The 22,421-nt window shown below is 46.6% G+C and overlaps 1 protein-coding gene across 1 annotated transcript; it reads left to right on the plus strand.

Annotated features, from left to right (window-relative positions):
* Window positions 1-13,943: 13,943 nt before the first annotated feature.
* On the plus strand, window positions 13,944-17,372 carry IL10 (interleukin 10; the record flags this gene model as incomplete). The annotated part of the gene is made up of 5 exons (XM_084244920.1): window positions 13,944-14,108; window positions 14,874-14,933; window positions 15,188-15,340; window positions 16,244-16,309; window positions 17,280-17,372. 5 exons carry the CDS (start codon window positions 13,944-13,946, stop codon window positions 17,370-17,372), a joined length of 537 nt encoding a protein of 178 aa, XP_084101046.1.
* Between the last annotated feature and the right edge of the window lie 5,049 nt (window positions 17,373-22,421).

Here is a 22,421-nt window from a genome sequence, read left to right on the forward strand (position 1 = left end):
GCCCTTGGTTATTGGAAATCCTGGAGCTTCAGGAAGCCCTAACATGCCTGTTTAGGAAAGCAGAAAAGGACTTGTCTGGGATGAAGAAAATGTCAGACCACCAGGTTATTAGGCACTATGGAATCTTTTCTGCAAGTCTTCAGGGAAGGAATAGACAAGAACTGGTGTCAGGTTGTGCTCCTAGGGTTAGCTAGACCAGGACATTCGTCTACATGGAGAACTGTCCTTGGGATTCGAACTGGACCATTTCCAATATCCGAGACTCACTGGACTCTAGCAGTGAAGTCCTGCCAGATGCTTTTAGAAGGTGTGAGTGCATGGGCAATGCTTTCTGAAACAATCCATTTGGAGAACAGGTAGAGTGGGAGAGCAGATGAGGTGGAGGAGAACCGCAGTTTAGTAATTTCAAGAAAGAAGTTCAGTGAACAGGTCAGGCTACTTAGGGAAAATTCTTGCTCTTATAAGAAGCTGCATGGGGACCCCTCTGGTGGTGCAGGCAGTTGAGCGCCGTGCTGTGAAGCTGTCCGCAGCCTCTGCAGTGCTGGTTTGATCCTGGCCGGCAGGCGAGGGTCCCACATGGTGCAGCAGACCTCTCCTGTCTCACCCGCTGCTCCACTCAGCAGTGTATTTCGTCAGTCTGCCTGTTCTGTTCCCCACTCTGTCTCTGGTGAATCCTCTCACCCCCCACATCTCTGGTCTATATCCCCACTCTTGTATGCATAAATAAATAAATCTTAAAAAAAAAAAAGCTGGGCCTCCCCTGGTGACGCAGCGGTTGAGTGCTGGGCTGCGAAGCTGCCTGCAGCCTCTGCAGCACCGGTTCAATCCCCCGGCCACCAGCGAGGGTCCCACATGGCGTGCAGACCTCTCCTGCCGCCCGCTGCTCCCCTCAGCAGTGTACTTCGGTCCTTCTGCCTGCTCTGCTCCCCGCTCTGGCTCTGGTGAATTCTCTCACCCTCCCACGCTTCTGACTGTACCCAGTGTTTGTGTACATAAATAAATAAATCTTTAAAAAAAAAAAAAAGCTGCGTGGTAGGTAGTCTTTTTTTTAAGGCGTAAGTTCTAGGGTCAAATCTGGGTTCACATTTCTGCCTCAACCACTTACTAGCTGTGTGACCCAGGGTGAGTTACTGGATCCTGATTTACTCTACTGTAAAGATAGGATTAATGATTGGATAAACTCGAGATTGTTTTAAAACTTAAAGTGAAACAAAGGGCACACAGTAAGAAACCAAAGTTGATGAAGGAAAACCAAGAAAGCCAGACAGTAGGCGGTTGTAGGAATCCCCAGGGGTCCATGGACTCTTGGGCTTGGGTCAGGCTGTGTCAAGTCTATGGCACATAGTAGGTACACACTATATGGTAACAGATAACAGGCCTCAATTAGTCATAAAGAGTTGCAAAAAGTCACACACACACACACACACACACACCCCAGATTGCTTTAGCGTACTATCAACGGATTGAGAAAATGAATAAGAGATCGGCAGACCAGTGCTGCCAATGTCACAAGGAAGAAAGATCCACAGGGTCCCTGGAACCCTCTGTACAGAGGGACTGTGCAGGAGGCTTTCTGAATAGCACAGACTCCATAGCTGTAATGTGGTCGGCAAGAGGAAAGTGAGGCCTGGCAGACAGTGCAGCGGGAAGGCTAAAGCCCAGGAAAAGCCTGTGTGGCTTGTGGTTTGTGGCATGGCATGCCTTTAGCTATTTTGTGGCCTTAAAATATGTCAACTTATTGAAAGCCTCTTTGATCCTCTGCAAAAGAGGAAAAAGGGCAGAGGAGTCTCTGCATTTCAAAGAGACAGAAATCAACGCTCACTTAGGCTGAAAGACCTTTCCAAAAGAAGACTCCTTTTGCCGGGCCTAAACCTTTATCTCTTGAGAATCTTAAACCCACATGCCAGCCAAAATAAGCAAATATTCACACCGAGACACATCGTGTTCCCTCTCTATCTCTGTTATATGGGAAACATGGGTCTGAACCATCACACGTCTCTTATGCTTGTCCCTCCCCTGTTCTGACCTCCTCCCTCCCCTCCCACGCTGTCTGACTCAGACCTTTTTTATGTGTGTACCAAAATAAGGTACACACATACACATGCGCACACACACAAAGCCATATACATGCAAAGATGTCCATGATGTATAATGCCAGGTAGCATATGCCACCACTCAGCATAGCCGTAAGTGCTAGAGGACTTTAATGGCAACTCAGACGGATCATATTGTGAAGAAGGGCTTGTGGACGAGGTAGTTCCAGTTCTGTTGGCTGGAAAGGGAGGGAGTGGGTGCAGGCAACACAGGCCAGGTGAGCCAGGAGTAGTGGCAGCACTGTGTACATCAACTATTTAATTCAGTCCTTACAAGAGGCAAAGGTACCAGATGAGACAGATCAGAGCACCTCTGACAACAGGCAGAGACCTGTTGCAGATAACCTTCAGGAAGGAAAGCTACAAGGTCTTTGGGAGCACAAAAGCGAAGATCAAATAGCTGGATTTTGTGCAGAAGGCAATAAGCAATGGGTATGCCAGTGGGAATTTGGTGATAAAATTGGTGCATGAACCTCTAGTCTGGAGAATCTAAAAGAATGCATTTTGTTCTCTGGCAGCTGGGGTTCAAGGGAACAATCCACAAAAACGCTTGTCCTTAGAGTGGTGGTGGCATAACTGCCAGCTACAGCCAGACCTCTATTCACCCTTTAACTTGACCTGGGCAGAAAGTACAGGGGACCAAGGGTGGTGTCAATGTGAAGAAATCAGCTTTCTCACATCATTTCTGCAGCCCTGGGTCTCCATTCAAAGGCTCCAACAGGGTCAACTCCAACCTCCACATCACTACAGCCTGTAGAGAAATAAGCTCAGGGCACAGTGGCCAGCTCCCCACCTCCACATTGCCCTGAGTCCCTCTGACTTTATATGAAATGAAGCCGAAGCCCCCGTGATGGGCAGAGTGCCCAGATGCTCCTCTGTCCTGTTCCCCAACGCATCTGCCTCTACCCTGGAATCCTCAGAAATCTTCACTAATGCAGGAAGAACCCAGTGGGCATATCAACTTTTCTACTTGTACCTCTCTTTGCATGTCCAAAGTCATATCAGAAGGCCCAGAAAAGAAAGTGAAATTGTGGTATCATCAGCAGTCACAGCTGCTCTGGTATAGTGGCCTTGGTGGTTGTAGTTGTAGTTAGATATTAGTGACATTATAATCAGCAATTGCCAAGTAATATTCATTGAGTATTCATTATGTGTCAGGCACTGGAACAAGCATTTATCCCATTTTCTTCTCATAACCAGGAGATAGGTACTATTATTTCTTCCATCTTATAGATGTTATAGGGTTTCCTTGGTGGAGGTGTATATGGGGTTCGGCATTCCAGTGGCAGAGCTATAACGAGGTCCTTTTGCCCATGACACCCCACTAAGAATGTCCCATGGTCCCTCCCTTTCCACATCCCAGACTCAATCCCCCATCTCCATCCCTCCCTATAGTGTCAAATCTTACAGCCCCTTTGACCAGGTCATGTCTGTACATTTGAGCACACCGAATTTTCAGCTTCTGCACAGCAGTTTTGAAGTCCCCTTTTCAGAATCTGGGTCATAGAAATTCATTTTTATGATTTGCTCTGACTTCACAGAGCATGATTTTAAGAGCATGATTTGCTCCTAATCTATAGGACAACTGGGTTAGACTATAAATAGTACAAATCTCAGCACAGGTTTGTGAGTGCTGAGATCTATGAAACTGACAAAAGAGTTTCTCCTACTGGGCAAGCCTAAGACATTTGAAATAGACAATGTTGTCATGGGTAATTCCCTATCTCGTGCGACTCCTTCTCCCTGAGACCCAGGCGGTCCCTACAGTCCCCTCTAAGTTACCCCCACTTGAAACCTCTACTATAGCTGCACTACAACTACAGAAGCTACCGTGGCCACTGTCCTCTGCCCTGCTTGACCAAGCTCTCCCAGAAACAACTATTCTCCTTCCCACTGGTCCCAGCTCACCACCCAGCTGTGCAGGATCTCCGTCTGTTGGGTCAGCGTGGCTAACGGTGTTCCCATTTCTATTTTATTGAATATTTTCCACCTCTAAATCTGACCCCAGCAGCTCTCTGAAGTTGCCAGTTATATCATAAATGATTTCTCAGAAGCAGAATCCTAAGGTAAGGGGCTCCTTACCTCAGAAGGATATGAACAAATAGGTGCTATTCCAGTCCATAGAAAACAGGCATTTCTAGACTGGGGATGGCCTGTGCAACCTTTTGCATGAGCTGAACGTTTCTGCTCTAATTGCTCTGTGGGGTTCTAGGTTGCCTCCATGAATCTGCCACTTTGGCATCTGCATGAAATGGGAGCCCTCCATGGTGCCTGTCTCCACGACACCCAGATCCCCTCTTCAAGACGGGGAGCTCCTCTGCCTTCTCTCTTTTCCAATGAGATACAGCTGAGGGACTCAGGCTTCAAAGTCTACACAACCTGACAAAACCTGGACTAAATAGCACTCTGGCCTCACCTGTGCATTGCCTAAAACATTCAGCATGCCATTGTCACCTCCACCATGAAACCTTATCTGAGACCCATGTCATGGGCCAACCACGCCGAGAACAAATCCTTCTCAGCCCTCGCCTGCCTCACAGCAGAACAACACACTTCATCTCATGGTGTGGAGAATATCTTAAGAATGTGAAGGCCCTTCTGAAAGAGCTATGAAGTGATCTCTAGGGCTTTCCAGTAATTCTGGAGAGACAGTCAACGTGAGAAATCCACTTCCGGAAGGTGATCACCTCCCTCTCACACCCCCGCCGCCCCCCCGCCACGCTCTTGAGGAAAAGGCAGCATCACGTCTTCCTCCCAAGCAGAGGCCTCTTTGATTTCCACTGCTCTCAGCAGGCCTGACTCACAACGAAACTGCAACCTCAAGAACGCTGGGGGCCAGGATTGTGAGAAGGAAATACAGGTGAACACACGCAAAATTTGCCTGAGGAAAAGGTTTTGTTTCTCTTACGGAATGGCACTTCCAGGGCTGGGCAGAAGCGCTGAGCTAGAGGCAGCTGAAGGCCTGGCGTGGAGCTGACCTAATGGGTTGGCAGGAGGGAAAGTGTGCATCAGCCACACGTGCCAGCTGACGCCTGGGGAGGCGGGACAGGGTGCAGAGGGGCGTGAGAGTCTCACCACACGATAAGATTTGGAAAGTTGCTTAGGAAGACAACAAAGCTGGGGAGCCCCCCCCCCCCACCTATAGCTGCAGAAAGCAAAGCTGAGGGTTGAAAAGGAGCATGTCAGGATCTCAGTGGACTGAAAGTTTTTCTCCTCTTTCTCCTGGAAACCCGAGTCAGAGTTCCTTCTACTACGGGGTTGATTTCTCTGTCCCCCTGCCCTATCCTCCCTGTAATGTGAAGTGTCCTCTTCTAGGCTTCAAGTCCAGCTCCAACAACTGAGTGTTGCCCCAAGAAAGATCCACAACCACAGCAGATGTGCCAGGCACTCACCTAAGCACTGTGTACATCAACTATTTAATTCAGTCCTTACAAGAGGTGAAGTTAACAGTCATCACCTCCCGCTGTGATACTGCAGCACAGGAAAACTTAGTACAAGGTCACACCAATGGGCAGGCATAGAGCAGGATTGCAAATTTCAGTGTGACTCCAGGGCTCACACACTTAACCACCACACCTGACTGCAAAGGCCAGACTGAGGCCGGGCACATCACGTGGTTTCCAGGAACCAAACACAGACCCAGAGGTTGAAGGCGGGGGTGGTCATGCAGTGAGGGGTGGCAGAGTAGGGAGGACAGGTGCTCTCTGTCAGAGTTCAGCCTTTGCTGTCAGGAGTCCATGTGTGCCCTGTTAAAGAAGCTCTGTGTCTAACCCCTCACCATTCTCCTACAACACCAGTCAATCCACTGATTGATACAATCTATACCCAAGCCCCTTCTCCTGACCTTACTGACAGGAACAGTGCAGATCACCCAAAAGCCACGGCACAAGCATTCTCTTCAATTTTTGAAAGAATAATAAGTGTTTTAAAACCCTGAAAATCATCAAAAGCATCAAAACCTTAGAGGGGTATGTAGTTTTGAACTCTATATTTAAGACTCCGCTCAGGAGAAGAGCATGTACTTCCACTGGGTAAACAGGTGTCACAGCCTTGAATTTGGTCAGACACGCTAGGCCTGACCTAGTGTCTAAAGTGCCCACCTTATCAAAGTGGATTCTAAATTTGCCAGATTAATGAGAGTCCACTGACCATACACACCACTCAACTTTGCAAGGGATGAGAAGAGGCTGGAAGGCCAATTGTGTTGATTTGACTGGCTAAATTCTGGCCAGATGGACTGGAAAAATGGCTGATTTTTTTTTTTTCAAAGCTCTTCTGAAAACTGAGAAAGTACAAAATTAATCAAAAAGAAACCAGGGTTTCTTAACTGTTCCCTCAGAATCAAAGGAGAGAGCGAGAACAAGAAAGCAAGAAAGATAGAGAAGAATCATAGTGAAGTGGAAAGCAGGGCCCACCTAGGCCTGCAGCCGAGCCCTCCCGCTGCCCCGGCCCTGGCCACGCTGGCCAACAATGGGTCCTAGGCCAGGGCCACCAGAGAAGGGAGCTCACAGTAGCAGAGTGGACACCGCACATCAGCTCCAAACCTCAGGGGCTCTGGGCTGAAACCACAAGCACCGCGTGAGGCACGTGACACCGGCGGTGGAGCCAGGGGGCCCACTGGCCACCTGGAAACTGAATAAAGAAGACAGCAGCAGTGCAGAGGCTCCTCCCTCCCCCAGCCAGCCAGGTGCCCTGTGGGTATACCCCAGTCGGTCCTCTGAGGTCACCCTAGGATCGCCCTCCTCTTACAGAGCTTCACACAGAGATTTTTGTTAAAAACGTAAGCCAGCAGTTCTCAAAATGGCCCATGGACCTCCAAGGGTCCTTCCTCCCCAACAACACAGCCATGTGAGTGTGGGCGCGTCTCTTGTGCTGCAGTCCAAGCAACACATTGCAGCAAGTTGAGTGTATGAGCGGATGTAAAAACACACATCTTTTCCTGTTAAATCAGATATGTAAAGAGATTTGGAACAAATTTCCATTCTACTCACTAAAAATGCGTTCTGACTTGGAAAATAGTTATTTCTCATTTAAAAAATGTATTTATATTAACATGTAATGGGCTTATTATAGTGACTTTGAAATGTCATCTTTTTTTTTTAACTTCTCAGCTTTAGTTTCTGACTCAATGAGTGTTAACCCCACATACCTAAAAGCTCTTCGGACGCCTCAACGATTTTTAAGAATTAGAGGCGATCTGAATGCAAGTGGTTTGAGCACAACTGACTTTGGGGATCTGAGACCACACTGGATACCCACACCCACTCCTTGCCCCTGAGACTCCCAGCCCTGTGTCCTGGGCTGACATACAAACGGCAGTCACAGCGGATGAAAGTGGCAGGAAGCCAGGAGGGCGGGCGCACCTGGCCCTGCACATGTCATGCAGACGGGGCCGAAGCACAGATCAGGACGCGGGATGTGCTTGAGGATTTAGAGACAAAGATTAGAATCGGCAAAATGAAGGGAGGTAACTGCTCAATTCTCTCTTGTCTTGAAAAAGTGTCTTGAAGGAGATGATGCTTTAGGGATACAGCGGTAGATAAGGGTGCCAAATTGTGCTTTTCGACACGATTGCAGTCCTGTCTCAGAAACAAGCTACAATAAATTGAAACACTTTCATGTCAGCAAATATTCTAAGATTGGAACTATTTCCCTAACACAAAAAATATCTATGCAACCCTCACCCTTATCCTCAGTTCCCAGCACAGACTTAAGTACCCAACGGGTGCATGTGGGAGTTGTAACTGTTTTATGTGTGAATATTTACTTTCTCAGACTTTCAACTTTTCACTGCCGCAACCCAATGTATATACCACTCACATCTTAAACAACCCCCTTTCAATCTTGGTGCAGACGATGAGAATTCTGAGTTAACACTCAGCTAAATCAAGGAGTTAGGTACTGATTTAAGAATAAAGCAAAGGGAATTAGTTTCAGATTCCTTCTTTGCCATTAACTATCTCTAGTGCCTGAGATGATCACTTCCTTCTTTGGGCCTTGCCTGTCTGTAAAATGAGAGTTATGGACTAAATAATGTCCCAAGGCCTTCCACTTCTGACATTCTATGACCTAGGACACTTGTAGTGTTCCACCATGGGGGATTTGATTAACATATGTCTATAAGAGTGTTGTTTAGTAATTAGATTAGTTTTTAAAAATGAAAAAGCTAAATTAAACAGGCACATACCTTATGAGGATAGCTATTTCCTCAAGTGAATTAAATCTTTACTTTACATAAGCTGGAAGGCACACATATAGGCAGTTGTAGCCACAATTGTTTAGGAAGCACAGTCAGTCACTCAGTCAGTCTCACCAACGTGAGATCCTTGGTTGTGCCCAGAATTGTGCTAAATACTGGGCAAAAGGTTATCAAAAATAGACTTGAGTCCTGTCCTTATAGAAGTTAAAGTCTAGTGAGAGAGATGGAGATCAAAGAAATGACCACATTAGCTACATACATGATTACAAACTAACATTAGCTCTATAAAAACAAGAAGCAAGATGTGCTGTGAAGGTAGACCCAGAAGCTCTGGATTATGGTGAAGAAAAAGGAAAAATTCATTTGAGAAAGTTAACAACTGAGCTGAGGACTGAAGGATGAAGGAAGATAAGGGGAAAATCAACTAAGAAGGGGGAACCGCATGTGCAAAGGCCTGTACCAGGAGCGAGAAGCTGGGATAAATGGGGGGATGGGGGGCTTATAAGGTCAGTAAAGTTGGAATGCAAAATGCATAAGGGTCAGATGTTAAGAGGAGCTGTAGTTGGATTAAGAATGTGAGTCCTTATTTTGCCAAGAAAGAGAAAGTAGGAAGCCATTCGAAAGGTTTCAGAAGGGGAAAGTTATAATCAGATCTGTGCTTGGAAATAACAATTCTGGCTACAAAGTAGAAAATAATTTAGAGAATGGCATACCAATTAGATGTTTATTTTGGGACCCAGGACAGAAAAGATGGTAACTTGAATCAGACAATTGTTGCTGTGCTACTGACAGATAAAAAATATAAATAAGCATATCAGAAAAATGCTTGTGCAGAAAAATCTAGCAGACTTGGTAATAGATTGGAGATAGGTTGGCAAAAGAGAGGAAGGAACCAACAAATTACTTCTAGGTTTCTAGCCTGTATGGTTAGATGATGGTGCCATTTGCAGAGTTAAGGAACACTGGATGAAGGTGAGATCAGAGAAAGAAGTAAATTTTGTTTCATATACAGAATTGACTACATAAATTTGGGGTGCAAGGGAAAATGAAAATGCGGGGCCCCTTATTCAAAAGTGTTAAGAACTTCAAGACAGCAACAGCAGAGCAAGGGCAGACCTTTGCAGCATGGACCCGGTGCGACCACACAAGTCATGCAAGGCACGAGGCCAGGCCTGCTCAGGTATGTTGTTTTTGAGGTGTCAGCCACCCAGAGAGTTGAGGAAACAAAACCCCATCAGAGGGTGGCTCTGGACCTGCAAAAGTCCATTTGTGCCCCAGGATCTGGAGCCCACTCAACCCAGTTAGACATGCACAGGCTGAAAACAGGCATAGCTCTGGGTGGCAAGGGCCCCGGCACCTGCTGTCCTGGCCCCTATAAGTCAAATTTCTCATATGAGAAGTCACAGATCACAGTGTCCATCCCCTGAGGAAAATCCAAACTGCTTGATTTGGCGCCCCAGTTGCACAAAGGGGAATTCCACATTGGTTGTCCACAGAGCCACCCTTCCGCTGTGGTTTGCAGGATCCTCATGGGCCCCCATGAGCCACCCTTGGGGATGTGATACCATACACTGGGCTGTTGACCCTGCCTTTTGCACCAGAATCACTAAGGAAGCCTCTGCCCAGGGAGTTGAGGAAGGTTATTCAAGGTGATACTAGAAATTTCAAATTGGGGAAACTATTGTAGATACTAGATGTCCTAGGCAAGAAGAAATGAAAGTCCTATTAACAGCCTTAAACTCTAACTACTAATGGCAATGGAAGCCAAGATCCAAGGGGAGTCCTCATGAGGACACTCACCTCCCTTCCCTGGCAGGAAACCATCCACCTGGCCTTCTCTGCCTGCAGCATCCACAGCCGACTCCCCACTGGGTGACAACGTTGCCAGCTGATTCTTGAGCCCACCAGCCCCTTCCCAGCTCTCCTGCAGCGCCCAGGGCGCCTGTTCTCCGCCCTTGGGGCTGACATAGGCACAAAGCATCTGTGCCAAGAAGTCTTCCATTTTGCCGAGCATGAGACCAGCTGAGATTCCTTATAAGACTGATAGATAAGACCCTCCAAAATCTACACACACACACACACACACACACACACACACACACACGCACGCACGCACCATTAGTTCTTAGTTTGCCTTAACTCCTTTGTAGCTGCAGCTAAAGTGGTGAAACTTACTGAATGGAGTTTTTCAAAATAACTTGCCTGGCATGCCTTTGCACCTTGGGCTTCACCCACCTCTCTTCCCCCTGACATCTTGGAGTAATGAATAGGAGAGCGAAAAGGCAGAAAAAGTAGGTTCTGGAAGGCACATCAGCACTGTTCTAGCCTTAGATTGCCCTACCTCTAAACCTGTTGTTGGGTGAGACATATCTATATCTTTAGTCATACTTAGACACCTTTTCTTTCTTTTGCATCTTAATACAGAAATTAGGGAATATTCTGGAGCAGGGGTAGAAGACAGGTATTTCCCTTTCCCTTCTGGTTTCCCTTCCTTAGCTCTCTGGACAGAGATTTTTTTTTTTTTCTGGCAGCTTATTAAAAGTTAATTGGATACGCATTTATTAAACACCTGCTCTGCATCTGCACTTCCGGGAAAATTGGACTCAAGCTACTGGCCCTCGAGGAGCTCAGTCTGACGATGGCATTTTGTCCCTTGGAAATCCACAGGACCAAAGGGTGCCCAGAATGACACCCCCCTCACCCACAGGTATCAGCTCTCTGGCCTCCTTCCCTGCAGTGTGCTCTGCCATCGAACTGACACCCAATCTCCTAACATGCCGATTGTTGGCATCTATGTCTCAGACATGAGCTATGAGCTTGGGCCTTTCCCAGTAGATCCTAACTACACTTCAGGTGAGCAGGTATCTTCACAGCCTTAAGAATTATTAGTCATCTTTGTTGACTTTGTTGTTTTGTAAAAGCAGAGTGTTCATTCCAAAATATACATCCCTATTCTCTTATATTAGCTTGATGTTAATCCTGTGAGATACACTGGTGAGGAAAACATCCATTTGTTAATTAAAGAACTGCATCAAGAAACTCACCTTGGTTATCTCTGACCATTTAGATTTGAAAATTTTGAGATGAGAAAGGACAAAGATTTCAAGATTTCAAATTAATGAGAAATAATCAACTGTTCAACCAATGGCTTGAGATAATTGGTCATACATTCTGAAGTATATACAAAGTCAGAGGCTGACCTACATAAGTGCCGATTAAAGAGAGATAGAAATGGTTTTTCCATCTCCCTTCTCCTGGCTGTCTTCTGTGCGTTTGTATGCATGTGTATCTACATAAATATTTCAAGTGATAAGAAGATGCCACCTGCTCCTGAGTCGCCCTCCCCAGCCCTCTGTGCCAAGGCCAGTCTCCTCCACCTTGTTGCCTTCATGCCCCGGCCAGGCTGGCAGGGATGCTGCTATGCCACCCCACACAGAAAAGAGGACACTGCATACCTGATACCTCCCATGGGTCAGATCCTGTGCTCAGCACCAGTACATGAAAAAATAATAAAATAACCACCTGCTTCAGGGCACTCACAAGTAATTGGGGGAGAGATGTAGCATTACGTGGATAATGGTTATGTGGGGCTGTCGACTCAGGAAAGGAGGAGCCACAGACTATAACAGCAAACAAAGGCAAGAAGGGCCACGCCTCCTGGGAAGAAGGACCTCCTGGCCTAGCTCAACACTTGGGTCCTGACTGGTCTGCTGTGCTGAGGCCACTTCTGGCAAACCCAGCTCAGAGGCTAGAGCAACCCAGAAAACTCAGGAGACATCAGGGCAGGAGAAGGGTGGAAGGGGTGCCAAAGCCAGCTCCTAGCCTTTCTCTCTGCTTCCTGGTGACAAAACACAGCCCCCTAAGCACAGATAGACCTGGCAGGAACAATTCCCAAGTTAGCTGTCTTCCTATTTTAAAAAGGCTCTTTAGGGTTCATGAATCTTAGGGTTCTACACTAATATTTCCCAAAGGGTTGGAAGGAGGCCACAGCCCTCTGATCCTGACCCACAGTGTGTGTATGTATGTATGTGTGTATGTGTGTATGTATATATTATATGTATATATATATAGTGTGTGTGTATATATATACAGTGTGTATATATATAGTGTGTATATATATATAATATAGTGTGTATATATATATATATATTGCAGGAGCACAACAAAATGAGGGAAAGGCTGGAATATCCTGCATTTGGACCCACTTATTAACTCCCAAGCCCCACCCCATACAAAGCAGGTACTGTAGCCCCCTTGGGACAGATGAAAAACAAGCAAGAGACCTGCCCTGGGTTTAAAGAGACAGAGCCCAGGTCTCATGCTCTCCCACTCCAGGTCAGTGACCTTTCCAGATACTGTCTTCACTGGGGTTATAGTAGGAGCCCCTGTAGAAGAGGGGTTAAAGCAGAGACCTGCCAGATATCTGAATAGTGGTATAAAAGAATCCTTGTCCCTTCAGCCCCATAGCACACATACACACACACACATATACATACACACACACACACACACACATGCACACAACCACTCATATGTGCAACCAAGATAAGATGATTAAATCTTCTTTGGGGAAAAGCAGAAGGAACAGGCAAAAGGAAAGAAAGGAACCTGCTGTCTAGTCTGCATAGATTCTTGACTCATTTTCTTTGCTATTTCTACTTCCTCCCCATCTTTCAAATTTAAGTCTCGGCCACAGGAGCTTACAGCTAAAAGAACCCTTATGGTCCCCAACCCAGCCTTCTCATTCTGGCCTCCCGGGAGGGTGTAGAGTGGGGCAAGGAGCTTGTCATTAGCATAAGGAGGGCCTGGGCTCAGACTCCTGCCGTGTACCTCTGCGCTTCAGCTGCTCACTGTGGAACGGAGACAATGCAGGTCATGGACACTGAGCGTCAGTAAGTGTGGACTCCTCTTCCTGACTTCCCCCAAGGACGGGGAGGGCTGAGGCAGGAGCCCAGACCTGAGGATGAAGAATCCCAGGGCTCAGGAAGGAGCCGGGAGCATAGCCATGGCCTGGCCTACCTGTGGGAAGCCGTCTGTCCTCTCAGTGCAATCTTGGAACATGAAATGAAGGAACTAGCAGCAAACTTAGAGGATAAATCGCTCAAATCCTCATTTTTATTTGGGGAAACTAAGGCAGAGAGTGCTGAAGTGACTTTCCCAATTTAGCAACTTGCTATAATTTGTCAATCCCAATGTGTTGTGGAACGGCAGGTTTGTCCACGTCACTGTGACCTAAGAGCACACGAGTGGAACCCACAACTCTGAGCCTCTGCACAGAACAGCTGTAAACCCCAGGAAATCAACTTTTTTTTTATTAAGAGAAACTGAAAAATTATTTTTAAAAGGAGAGTGATGTAGCTCATCCTATAAATAGCCATAATGCAGACGTTCGTCTTTTAACCATCCTCTTTGCTTACAATGCAAAATTTAAATCTTCAACGAATGCAAAGTTGGAACTCTAAGGGAGGAGCTTTAATTAGAAAAAAACCTTTGCCAGGAAATTAGTGACTGTGGCTTTTTATGAATGGGCCTCTCAATTCAGTGAACCCACAATATAAAAGGGGGATGAAGTAGGTAAAGGTCCACACATCAGGGGCTTGCTCTTGCAAAAGCAAACCACGGGGCCGACTGGAAGAAGACAGACCTCCGCCATGCCCAGCTCAGTACTACTCTGCTGCCTGGTCTTCCTGGCTGGAGTGGGGGCCAGCCCAGACCACCGCAGCCAGTCTGAGAGCAGCTGCACCCACTTCCCAGCCGGCTTGCCCCACATGCTCCGAGAGCTCCGATCTGCCTTCAACAGAGTGAAGACTTTCTTTGTGAGTATGATGCCTCCTGTCCTTCCTTGCTTCCTGCGGCTACCCAAACTAGGCATTCTGCTCGAGTTCTAAAAATCCTCTGTCTTCTTCCTCTCCATCCCTAGCACTCAATCTTCCCCAACTGGAATTCTTAAGAGTCTCAGGTCAAGATATGGGGTCCAATCCCCATTATTTCATGTAGCAGATGTGCAAGAAAATCTGCTTTAAATGGAAATGCACGGTGTCTCCTGTGCTCAGAAACCTCTCAGATTTCCCTGGAGCCCAATTCTTCCTCAGCTGAGAGGTGTGAATGGAAGAGAGGTTGTTCCCCAGACCCTGCTAAGAGGGCTTCTGGGACCCAGATGCACCTCGCATTGGGGATGCCTTCCTTAGGAGGAGTTTCTTTCCCAGACACCTTCCAAAGTTGAAGCACAGGGAGCAAGAAAAGCAAAGGGAAGACGCACAGGAGGGGGGATGCGGGCACTGCAGTTGGCACGGGCAGCCTAGTATTACCCTGCAAGAAGACCAAGCCAGAGCCAAGCTCTGCCCTGGCTTCAAATTGGGCCAGATTTATAAAATAATTTGATCCTGAGAGAGACGACCTGATTTAACTAACAGTTATAGGACCATTAAATGTCCTGTTTGAAAACCTTCCTTTCCATTTTCAGGCCAGTGCTGCTTTGAGTGAAAACATCAAAAACTCTCTAATTAAAAGGATATCAGAAAGGCATTCAAATCAGGTGTTTCCCCAACCTCAAGTTCATTCTCCTTTTGTTCTTCTTGCAGCAAATGAAGGACCAGCTGGACAGTATGCTGCTGAACGGGTCCCTGCTGGAGGACTTTAAGGTGAGAGCCGCCTGGGGGTGCGGCGTGACTAAGATAGGCAGCCACCGCTGCGTGCCTGCAGGGAGCTTGCTCTGCTTCCTTCGCTTTGAAAAGGAGAAGTGGGAAGACCTTAACTCAGCAGAAGGCGTGTACCCCACAGGGGTCAGTTCTGGGGGAGGCAGCTGGTTAGGGAAGATCCCCAAGACAAAGCTGGCTTCTGATGCTGACAGCCCTTCCTCCCAATCACACCCCCCTCCCATGCTTCCTGCCCTTAGGGTTACCTGGGTTGCCAAGCCTTGTCTGAGATGATCCAGTTTTACTTGGAGGAGGTGATGCCCCAGGCTGAGAACCACAGCCCAGACATCAAGGAACACGTGAACTTCCTGGGGGAGAAGCTGAAGACCCTCAGGCTGAGGCTGCGACGCTGTGTGAGTGGCCTCCCCTCCCTCTGCTCTCCCAGAAAACACCATCTCCTGCCTCTACTCACACCCGAGGCATAGCGCTGACTGTGGCCAGAGACAGTTCCATTTGGAGCTCCATCTCTTGCTCATTTCTTTCTGAGCAGGAGGTGGGGGAAGCTGTTAGGCATTTACATGTGAAGATTTGCAAACAGCTTTCCTGTTATTTGTGAGTCACTTGTGGGTTATTAACTATTCCCCCTCTCTGCATGAAAGGGGCCCAAATCTGCCATCAGAGCCTCCTGGTCCCTGTGGGCCTAGGTAAGGGCTCAGCCAAGGGCCAGAGTGAGGTTCTTAGGAGAGCAAACCCGGGTAACCTCTTATTCTCAGTCTCCTAACAGCAGAACCCCACCTGGGGCCCAGCTGATGGGCAGTCTCCTTCTTATATGAGAAGGGCTGGGGCTACTCACTCCAGGGTAGTGTCTGGGGATAGACCCCCAGATAACTTATCTCTCCAACTGAAATAATAGCCTCATTGCTGGTTCCCCTTATTCTCTCACTAACACTGGGAAATCAAGTTTGTCTCTGTTGGTGCTCACAGCTGAAACTATCTCTAGTCCCCGGGCAGTTAGAAATGGGCCCCTAGCTGGACGGAAGGAGTGGGCAGCGACAGATGCAGAGGTAGAGCAGAGGGCTCTGCACCTCTAGCAAGTGCTGTGGTATTGAGAGGGAGGGGACTCCAAGACCCGGCTTTCATCCCAGCCCAGGAAACCTCCCAAGTGCCTCCCACGGTTGCTGCTTCTCTGTCCCATGAGGAACAGTGAGGGGGGCCTTGGTCTCCCCAGGAGCTGCTCTGCTACCAGCTTGTCCCCTAGTCCTATGAACTTGGATCTGGGAGTTGGTGTCACCAACACTTTCTCTTTCCCCCCACAGCATCGATTTCTGCCCTGTGAAAATAAGAGCAAGGCAGTGGAGCAGGTGAAGAGAGCCTTCAGTAAGGTGAGCCTGGCTGCTGGCAGGGTGGCTTCAGGGAACATGACCTCTGCCCACAGCCCAAGGGGCAGAAGTTGGTGCTAAACCGGCCCCCTTCTTCACTCAGGGAGTGTGGGAACCCAGAAAGTTGTGTGATCTCCTCAGGCAGCGGGAGCTGTTGCTTTGGTTACATCTGTCTTCTGTGAAGTGTCTTTGGGGGTTTCTAAATGACTGTGCGCAGCCTTCACAGGCTTGCGGGTTCAGCCAGGCAGCCTAGGAGTGGGCTGAGCTGGGTGCTGGGGAGAGTAACAAAGGAAACAGAAAGTAGCTTGTTGGGAAGCCAGGCTGAGCCCACACGTGCAGGAAGCTGACACGTGCGTGCGCACATACAAATACACCCAGGCTTCAGCCAGACGCCCCAAAACTCAGAGCAAGGAGCAGAAGCCTCATTTTCTGGAATTGGTCCCTACTCTCTCTGGCACATTCTCTCTGAGAATGTTAGCTCTTAAAACAAATGGGGTTTCACACTTCCAACAAATCTTGCCAACTCTGGTTCCCAGAAGTCATGTGGCCTCTGTCCCCTCTGTGGGCTGGATGCATGGGGCAGAAGCCCAGCGCCTGGGGCACACACCTGGTGGGGGTCCAGCAGCGCGGGACCTGGTCCAGGATGGTGGGGGGGGGGGCACAACCCTAAAAACGCACCCTTCTCTCACTGTTGAGCTCTCAGAGTAGCTTCCTCTCGTGTCTTTTCATCAAATTGTGAATAAGCATCATGTGAGCACATGACCTTTAAAACTGTTGAAAAGCAATGTACTTGGCAAAGGGGATGTTCCTCTTCCACCCGGAGCCAGACATCAGGTCAACACACAGCCCTTCCCAAAGCTGGGTTCAGGGTCAGTCTTTAGCCTCCCAACACCAGGGAGCGAGGGTCCGCCCCAGGGCCACACCCGTCCAAAGTTCCCTTTGGAGTTTTCACCTTTTTTCCCTCTCTTCCCAGCTCCAAGAGAAAGGCGTCAACAAAGCCATGAGCGAGTTTGACATCTTCATCAACTACATAGAAGTCTACATGACAATGAAGACGAAAATCTGAAATACCCCTGATCAGGGATGAAACACCCCTGATCCAGGGTTCTGAATCAGCTCCTTGGAAAGCCCTGTCATACCTCCTCTCTCCTAGAATATTTATTATTTCTGATACCTCAACTCCCATTTCTATTTATTTATTGAGCTTCTCTGTGAACTATTTAGGCAGAAGCCCAATATTATAATTTTTCAATATTTATTATTTTTACCTGTTTAAGCTGTTTCCATAGGTTGATACCCTATGGTGTTTGAGTATTTTAAAAGAAATTCTAAGTTATATAAGGAAAAGAATGTTCCTTGGGGAGCTAACTAAAGCTTCCATTGCAAGCCTGACCACACTTTATCGCTGTTTTTCCTTCCTTCCTCTAATTTCTCTTGCCCCTGGGTCTGGGGCTCCTATCATATTAGGAGATTCTTAGGAAGATAAACTAAGGAGTCCCTTTGATAATTATTATTCTGGCTGCTCACAGGGGTTCCCCTGACTTCATTGCCTAAACACTTCATTCCTCAAATCTGTGGCCAGCTTATTATTTATAAAAACATAAAGTTGGTTCTAATAGAACTCAGTTTTAACTAGAAGTAATTCAATTCCTCTGGGAATGTCACATTGTGTGTCTGTCTTCATTGCAGATTTTAATTTTGAATAAATAAATGGGTCTTATAAAACCATGTTGTGATGTCATTTGACTTCTAGCTAAAGAAAATCGCTCCCTCAAATTTTCCAAGATAGAAGAGAGTAGATGGATGAATTCTGCATGCCTGCGACAGGAAAGGTTCCAGATCTGATCAGGGGTGAAAGTTATTCTCATTTCAAAAACCAACAGCAAAGATCGCCTAGTCTAACCTTAAGCTCAATTCTTTGAGAAATTCTCCTTAAATCCTTCAAGATTATATTGATTTTTAAGAACAAACATGAGATTCCATACTTATAAAAAAAAAAAAGAAAATTTCTGTGTGTGTGTGTGTGTGTGTGTCCTATGTGTGTTTCTTGCTTCTTTGAGGTCCAGGGGTGGATACAAATGTGCTGGGTTATGGTGAGGATTAAAGCGCCCACCAGCTCCCAGCATGAGGAGATGGTCTCAGTGCACACTACTGGTTGTTGCTGGAATTCACAACTAAAAATCCCACCAAACCTCCCTGGTGGCACAAGGGGTTAAGTCTCAGCACTTTGAAGCTATCTGCAGCCACTGCAGCATGAGTTCAATCCCCAGCCAGGGAGCTGACCCACAAAGCACAGCAGACCTCTCCTGCCACACCCGCTGCTCCCCTCAGCAGTTTATTTCAGACGATCCGCCCATTCTGCTCCCCACTCTTTGTCTCTGGTGAATCTTCTCACCCCCATACCTCTGGTCTGCACCCCAGCCCTTGTATGCATAAATAAATAAATCTTTAAAAATAAATAAAAATAAAAATCCCCACCAAATCCTCCTTAGGCTAAGACCAGACTAGACTGAATAGAATAAAACATGTAAGTGAACTGGCCAAGGTAATAGGCAGCCCAAGGAGGCAGGCTGCCGGCGCTCCCGTTCCCCCTTTGAGCCGCCAAGTGTGAGCTTGACCTTAACATGCTCTGTTGGGAGGGGCATGGTGGCTGGGGAAGCCCTACTCGAAGCCCCGTGACTTGGAGGACAGGGGGAAAGAATGAGCTGAGTAAACACTGATCCCCCCACACTTTACCCAGGTAGCTCTGGTCTGGGGTGAGGGTGGGAGTTGACTGACTGTGGTCAGTTTTTCAGTAAGACCTGACTCACTTCGGTTAAAGTAACCATAGGAAGGAAGTGGGCAGCATCAAAGCTAAAATTCTAAGATGAAAGGTTCGGATTAAGAATGGAGGCTTACAGAAGAAGAGCAAGGAGTAGGTTCTCTACTTCGAGGTTCTTTGTACTGAAATGGAGAAGCCACAAGACCCTCAGCTGGAAGTTCAAACAGTTGGGGCTCGCCACCATACAAAACACAATAACATAAGTTCAAGGTTGGCACCTCGTGTAAAGGAAATGGGCATCTGAAGCCAATAAAATTAATCTAGAGAAGTCACACAGCTGGTAAGATGCTCACAGCTAGTTTACTGAGCACCTATTTGAAGCTCTCCAGTGCTGAGCACATGTGCACCGGGCATACCACATGTTATTTTAAAATACCACATTATTTTCTACAAGAGGAAACTGATGCTCAGAAATGTTAACATGGTTTGGTAGCTTGGGTGATGGGAGAATGGAAAACTGAGAATACATAAAAGGCTTTTCCCTTTTTATTAATTATCTATTGCTACTCCCAAAATTTTGCAGCTTAAAACAATAAGTATATGTTAACTCATTGTTTCTGTGGGTCAGAAATCTGGGAATGAAACCCAGGGTTTGGGTTCGGGATCTCTAATAAGGTTACAGTCAAAATGACAGGTAGGGCCTGCAATCACTTGAAGGCTTGACTGGGGCTGGACAGTCCAAACCCCAGACTCTGTGCTCACGAAGCTACTGGCTGCCTCATTTCCTCACTGGTTATTGGCAGGTGACTTGATTCCTCGCTTCGTGGGCCTCTGTGTAGGGTTTCTGGAATGTCTCCATGACACAGCAGCATTCTTCCCTGGAGTCAGTGACCCAAGAAGGAGAGCAAGGAGGAAGTCATGGTGAAATTTAAATCTAATCTCAGAAATCTCACACTCTCATTCTATCACATTCTATTTGTTCAAAGGGAATTATAGGGGGGGAGAAATTAGATTTTACCTTTTGAAGGGTAGAGTAGCAAAGAATTTGTGGACATATTTTAAACTACTACATCCTTTTAAGAAAGTGTAAAAAGCAGCTTTGGCTTCGAGGCAGGCTCTAGGCTCAGTGGGAGGAAGGAGAGCTGCCTGCCCTCAGGAGACCACACAGATCTGGCCCTCCTTCACTTCTCTCTCTTACTAATTCAGCCTAATATATTTACTTATCTGCGACTTGGCTTCTCATCTGGAAAGTCAGAAAGTCTTCTTCCCTGGGTGTTATAGACTGAATATTTGCTTTCCCTCCCAATTATATGTTGAAGCCCTCACTCCTAGTGTGATGGTACTTGGAGATGGGTCTTTTAATTATGTCATGCAGGTAAGGGCCCTCATGACAGAACAAGTGCCCATATAAGGGATACCAGAGACATTGCACCCCTTTCTCTATCCTCCCACATGAGACCAATGAGGTCAAGTGATCATACAGCAAGATGGCAGCACCTACAAAATAAAGAGAAGAGGTATTAGAATGAAACCTACCTAGCCAGTACCTTGATCTTGGACTTTGACTCTCCAGTACTGTGAGAAAATGTCTCTTGTTGAAGATACTCAATCTCTGGTGCTTTGGTACAATAGCCTGGGCTGACTCACACCAGGTTTGATATAAACTTGAATGGAATGTCAGATACGAAGGTCCATGTTTTGGAAAGGAAGCATAGAAATCAAGTTTGGACGAGGAATTTTTTTCTTTTTCCAACAAATCTTCACACTCTAAAGAGAGGAATCACTTCACGTCTTTCCCTGTGCCCTAGGCCCTCACACCTGCAATTGGGTAAAGTACAGAAGAACAACCTCTGTTTGCCTATGGCCCCAGCTACTGAGGTGGGGAGGGAGGAACCAGTGAGAAAAGTTTCCCTACCTGGTCACTGACAGAAATCACAGATAAAAATCAATTAGGTTTTTCTGCCCTTGGAGTGAGGCACAATCTGGAAGCAAGAGGATGAATTCAGGGACGAAAATAGGAAAGAGAAGGAACTGCCCATTCTATGGCCTGTTTCCCCCTCAAATCATTTATATGAGTAGACTTAACGGGGATACGGGGACCAGCTCTAGGTCTAGGGTGATTTAGCAGACACAACCCTTTAAGGAAATAGGAGCTACATCTGAAGAACATCTACTCAGAGTTTAAAATGACAGGAAGATGTTTCAACTTTCATAAGCTGCAGAGCTGCTTCATTTCCTTGCCCAGTCAACTCTCAGTGGCTGGTGAGTCCAGGTGACATATGTCCCACTATTCAATACTCATTTCAAACAACAACTCATTTGATAACTTTGAGGTTTTACGTACCCTGCCTGAGCCTCAATTTCATCAACAATAAGTAAGGAAATAGTTCTGCATCGTGGCTTCCAACCTGGGATCACTCGCCTTGTGTGAGTTCTTCAAGGCACTCATTGCAGAGGAGAGGATTGCCCATGAACAATTTCTGAAACTTGAAAGCCTAATGAAAATTGCCCCCCTTCCAGCAGTCTGCATCGCTCCTTAAAATTCACTTCCATGATGAGCTATTGCCTCACACCAATAATTGGAAACACTAGAAGCAACAAATGTTGGCAAGGATGTGAACAAGGAGCTCTCACACTCTGTGGGTGGGATTGGAGACTGATCCAGCCTCCATGAGAAACACTATGAGGATTCCTTAAAAAACTTAAAATAGAAATAAACATATAATGTAGCAATGCCACTGGGTATTATCCAAAGAATATGAAAACACTAAACTTGAAAACTATGTTCACAGCAACCTTGTTCACAATAGCCAAGACGACACAGAAATAAACCTAAATGCCCATGGACAGATGGATGAATATAGAAGTTGTGGTACAGAAACGCAATGGCACCCTGCTCACTTATTTAAGAAGATGAGCTCTTTCTTCCCTTGTTCCCTTCCCCTCCTCCTCCCTCTTAACCTCAGAGCCCTTAGGATATTTGTTGATGTTCAGTAGTTTTTGAAAGTGTTTTACATTGTCAAATTGTCTGGTATATGAATGTCCAATGATTTTTTTAATCAACCGGACTTGTTCTGCTGCATATAATTTTTTTTCAAATTCCCTCCATTTTGTTGGAAATGACTGTATTTCATCCTTTCTTGTGGCTATGTCATTTTCTGTGTTTTGTTTGTGAAACACCTTTTACATCCACTCATCCATTGAAGGAGATTCAGGCTGCTTCCATGTCCTAACTATTGTAAATAATGCTGCTGTAAATATTGTAGAACATGTGAATATTTTTGTTGATGGTTTCATATTCTGTGGGCATATGCCCAAGAGTGGGATTGCTGGCTCATATGGTATTTCTATCTT

The sequence above is a fragment of the Talpa europaea genome (genome assembly GCF_964194135.1).
Source record: "Talpa europaea genome assembly, chromosome: 10".
NCBI classification, from domain to species: domain Eukaryota; kingdom Metazoa; phylum Chordata; class Mammalia; order Eulipotyphla; family Talpidae; genus Talpa; species Talpa europaea.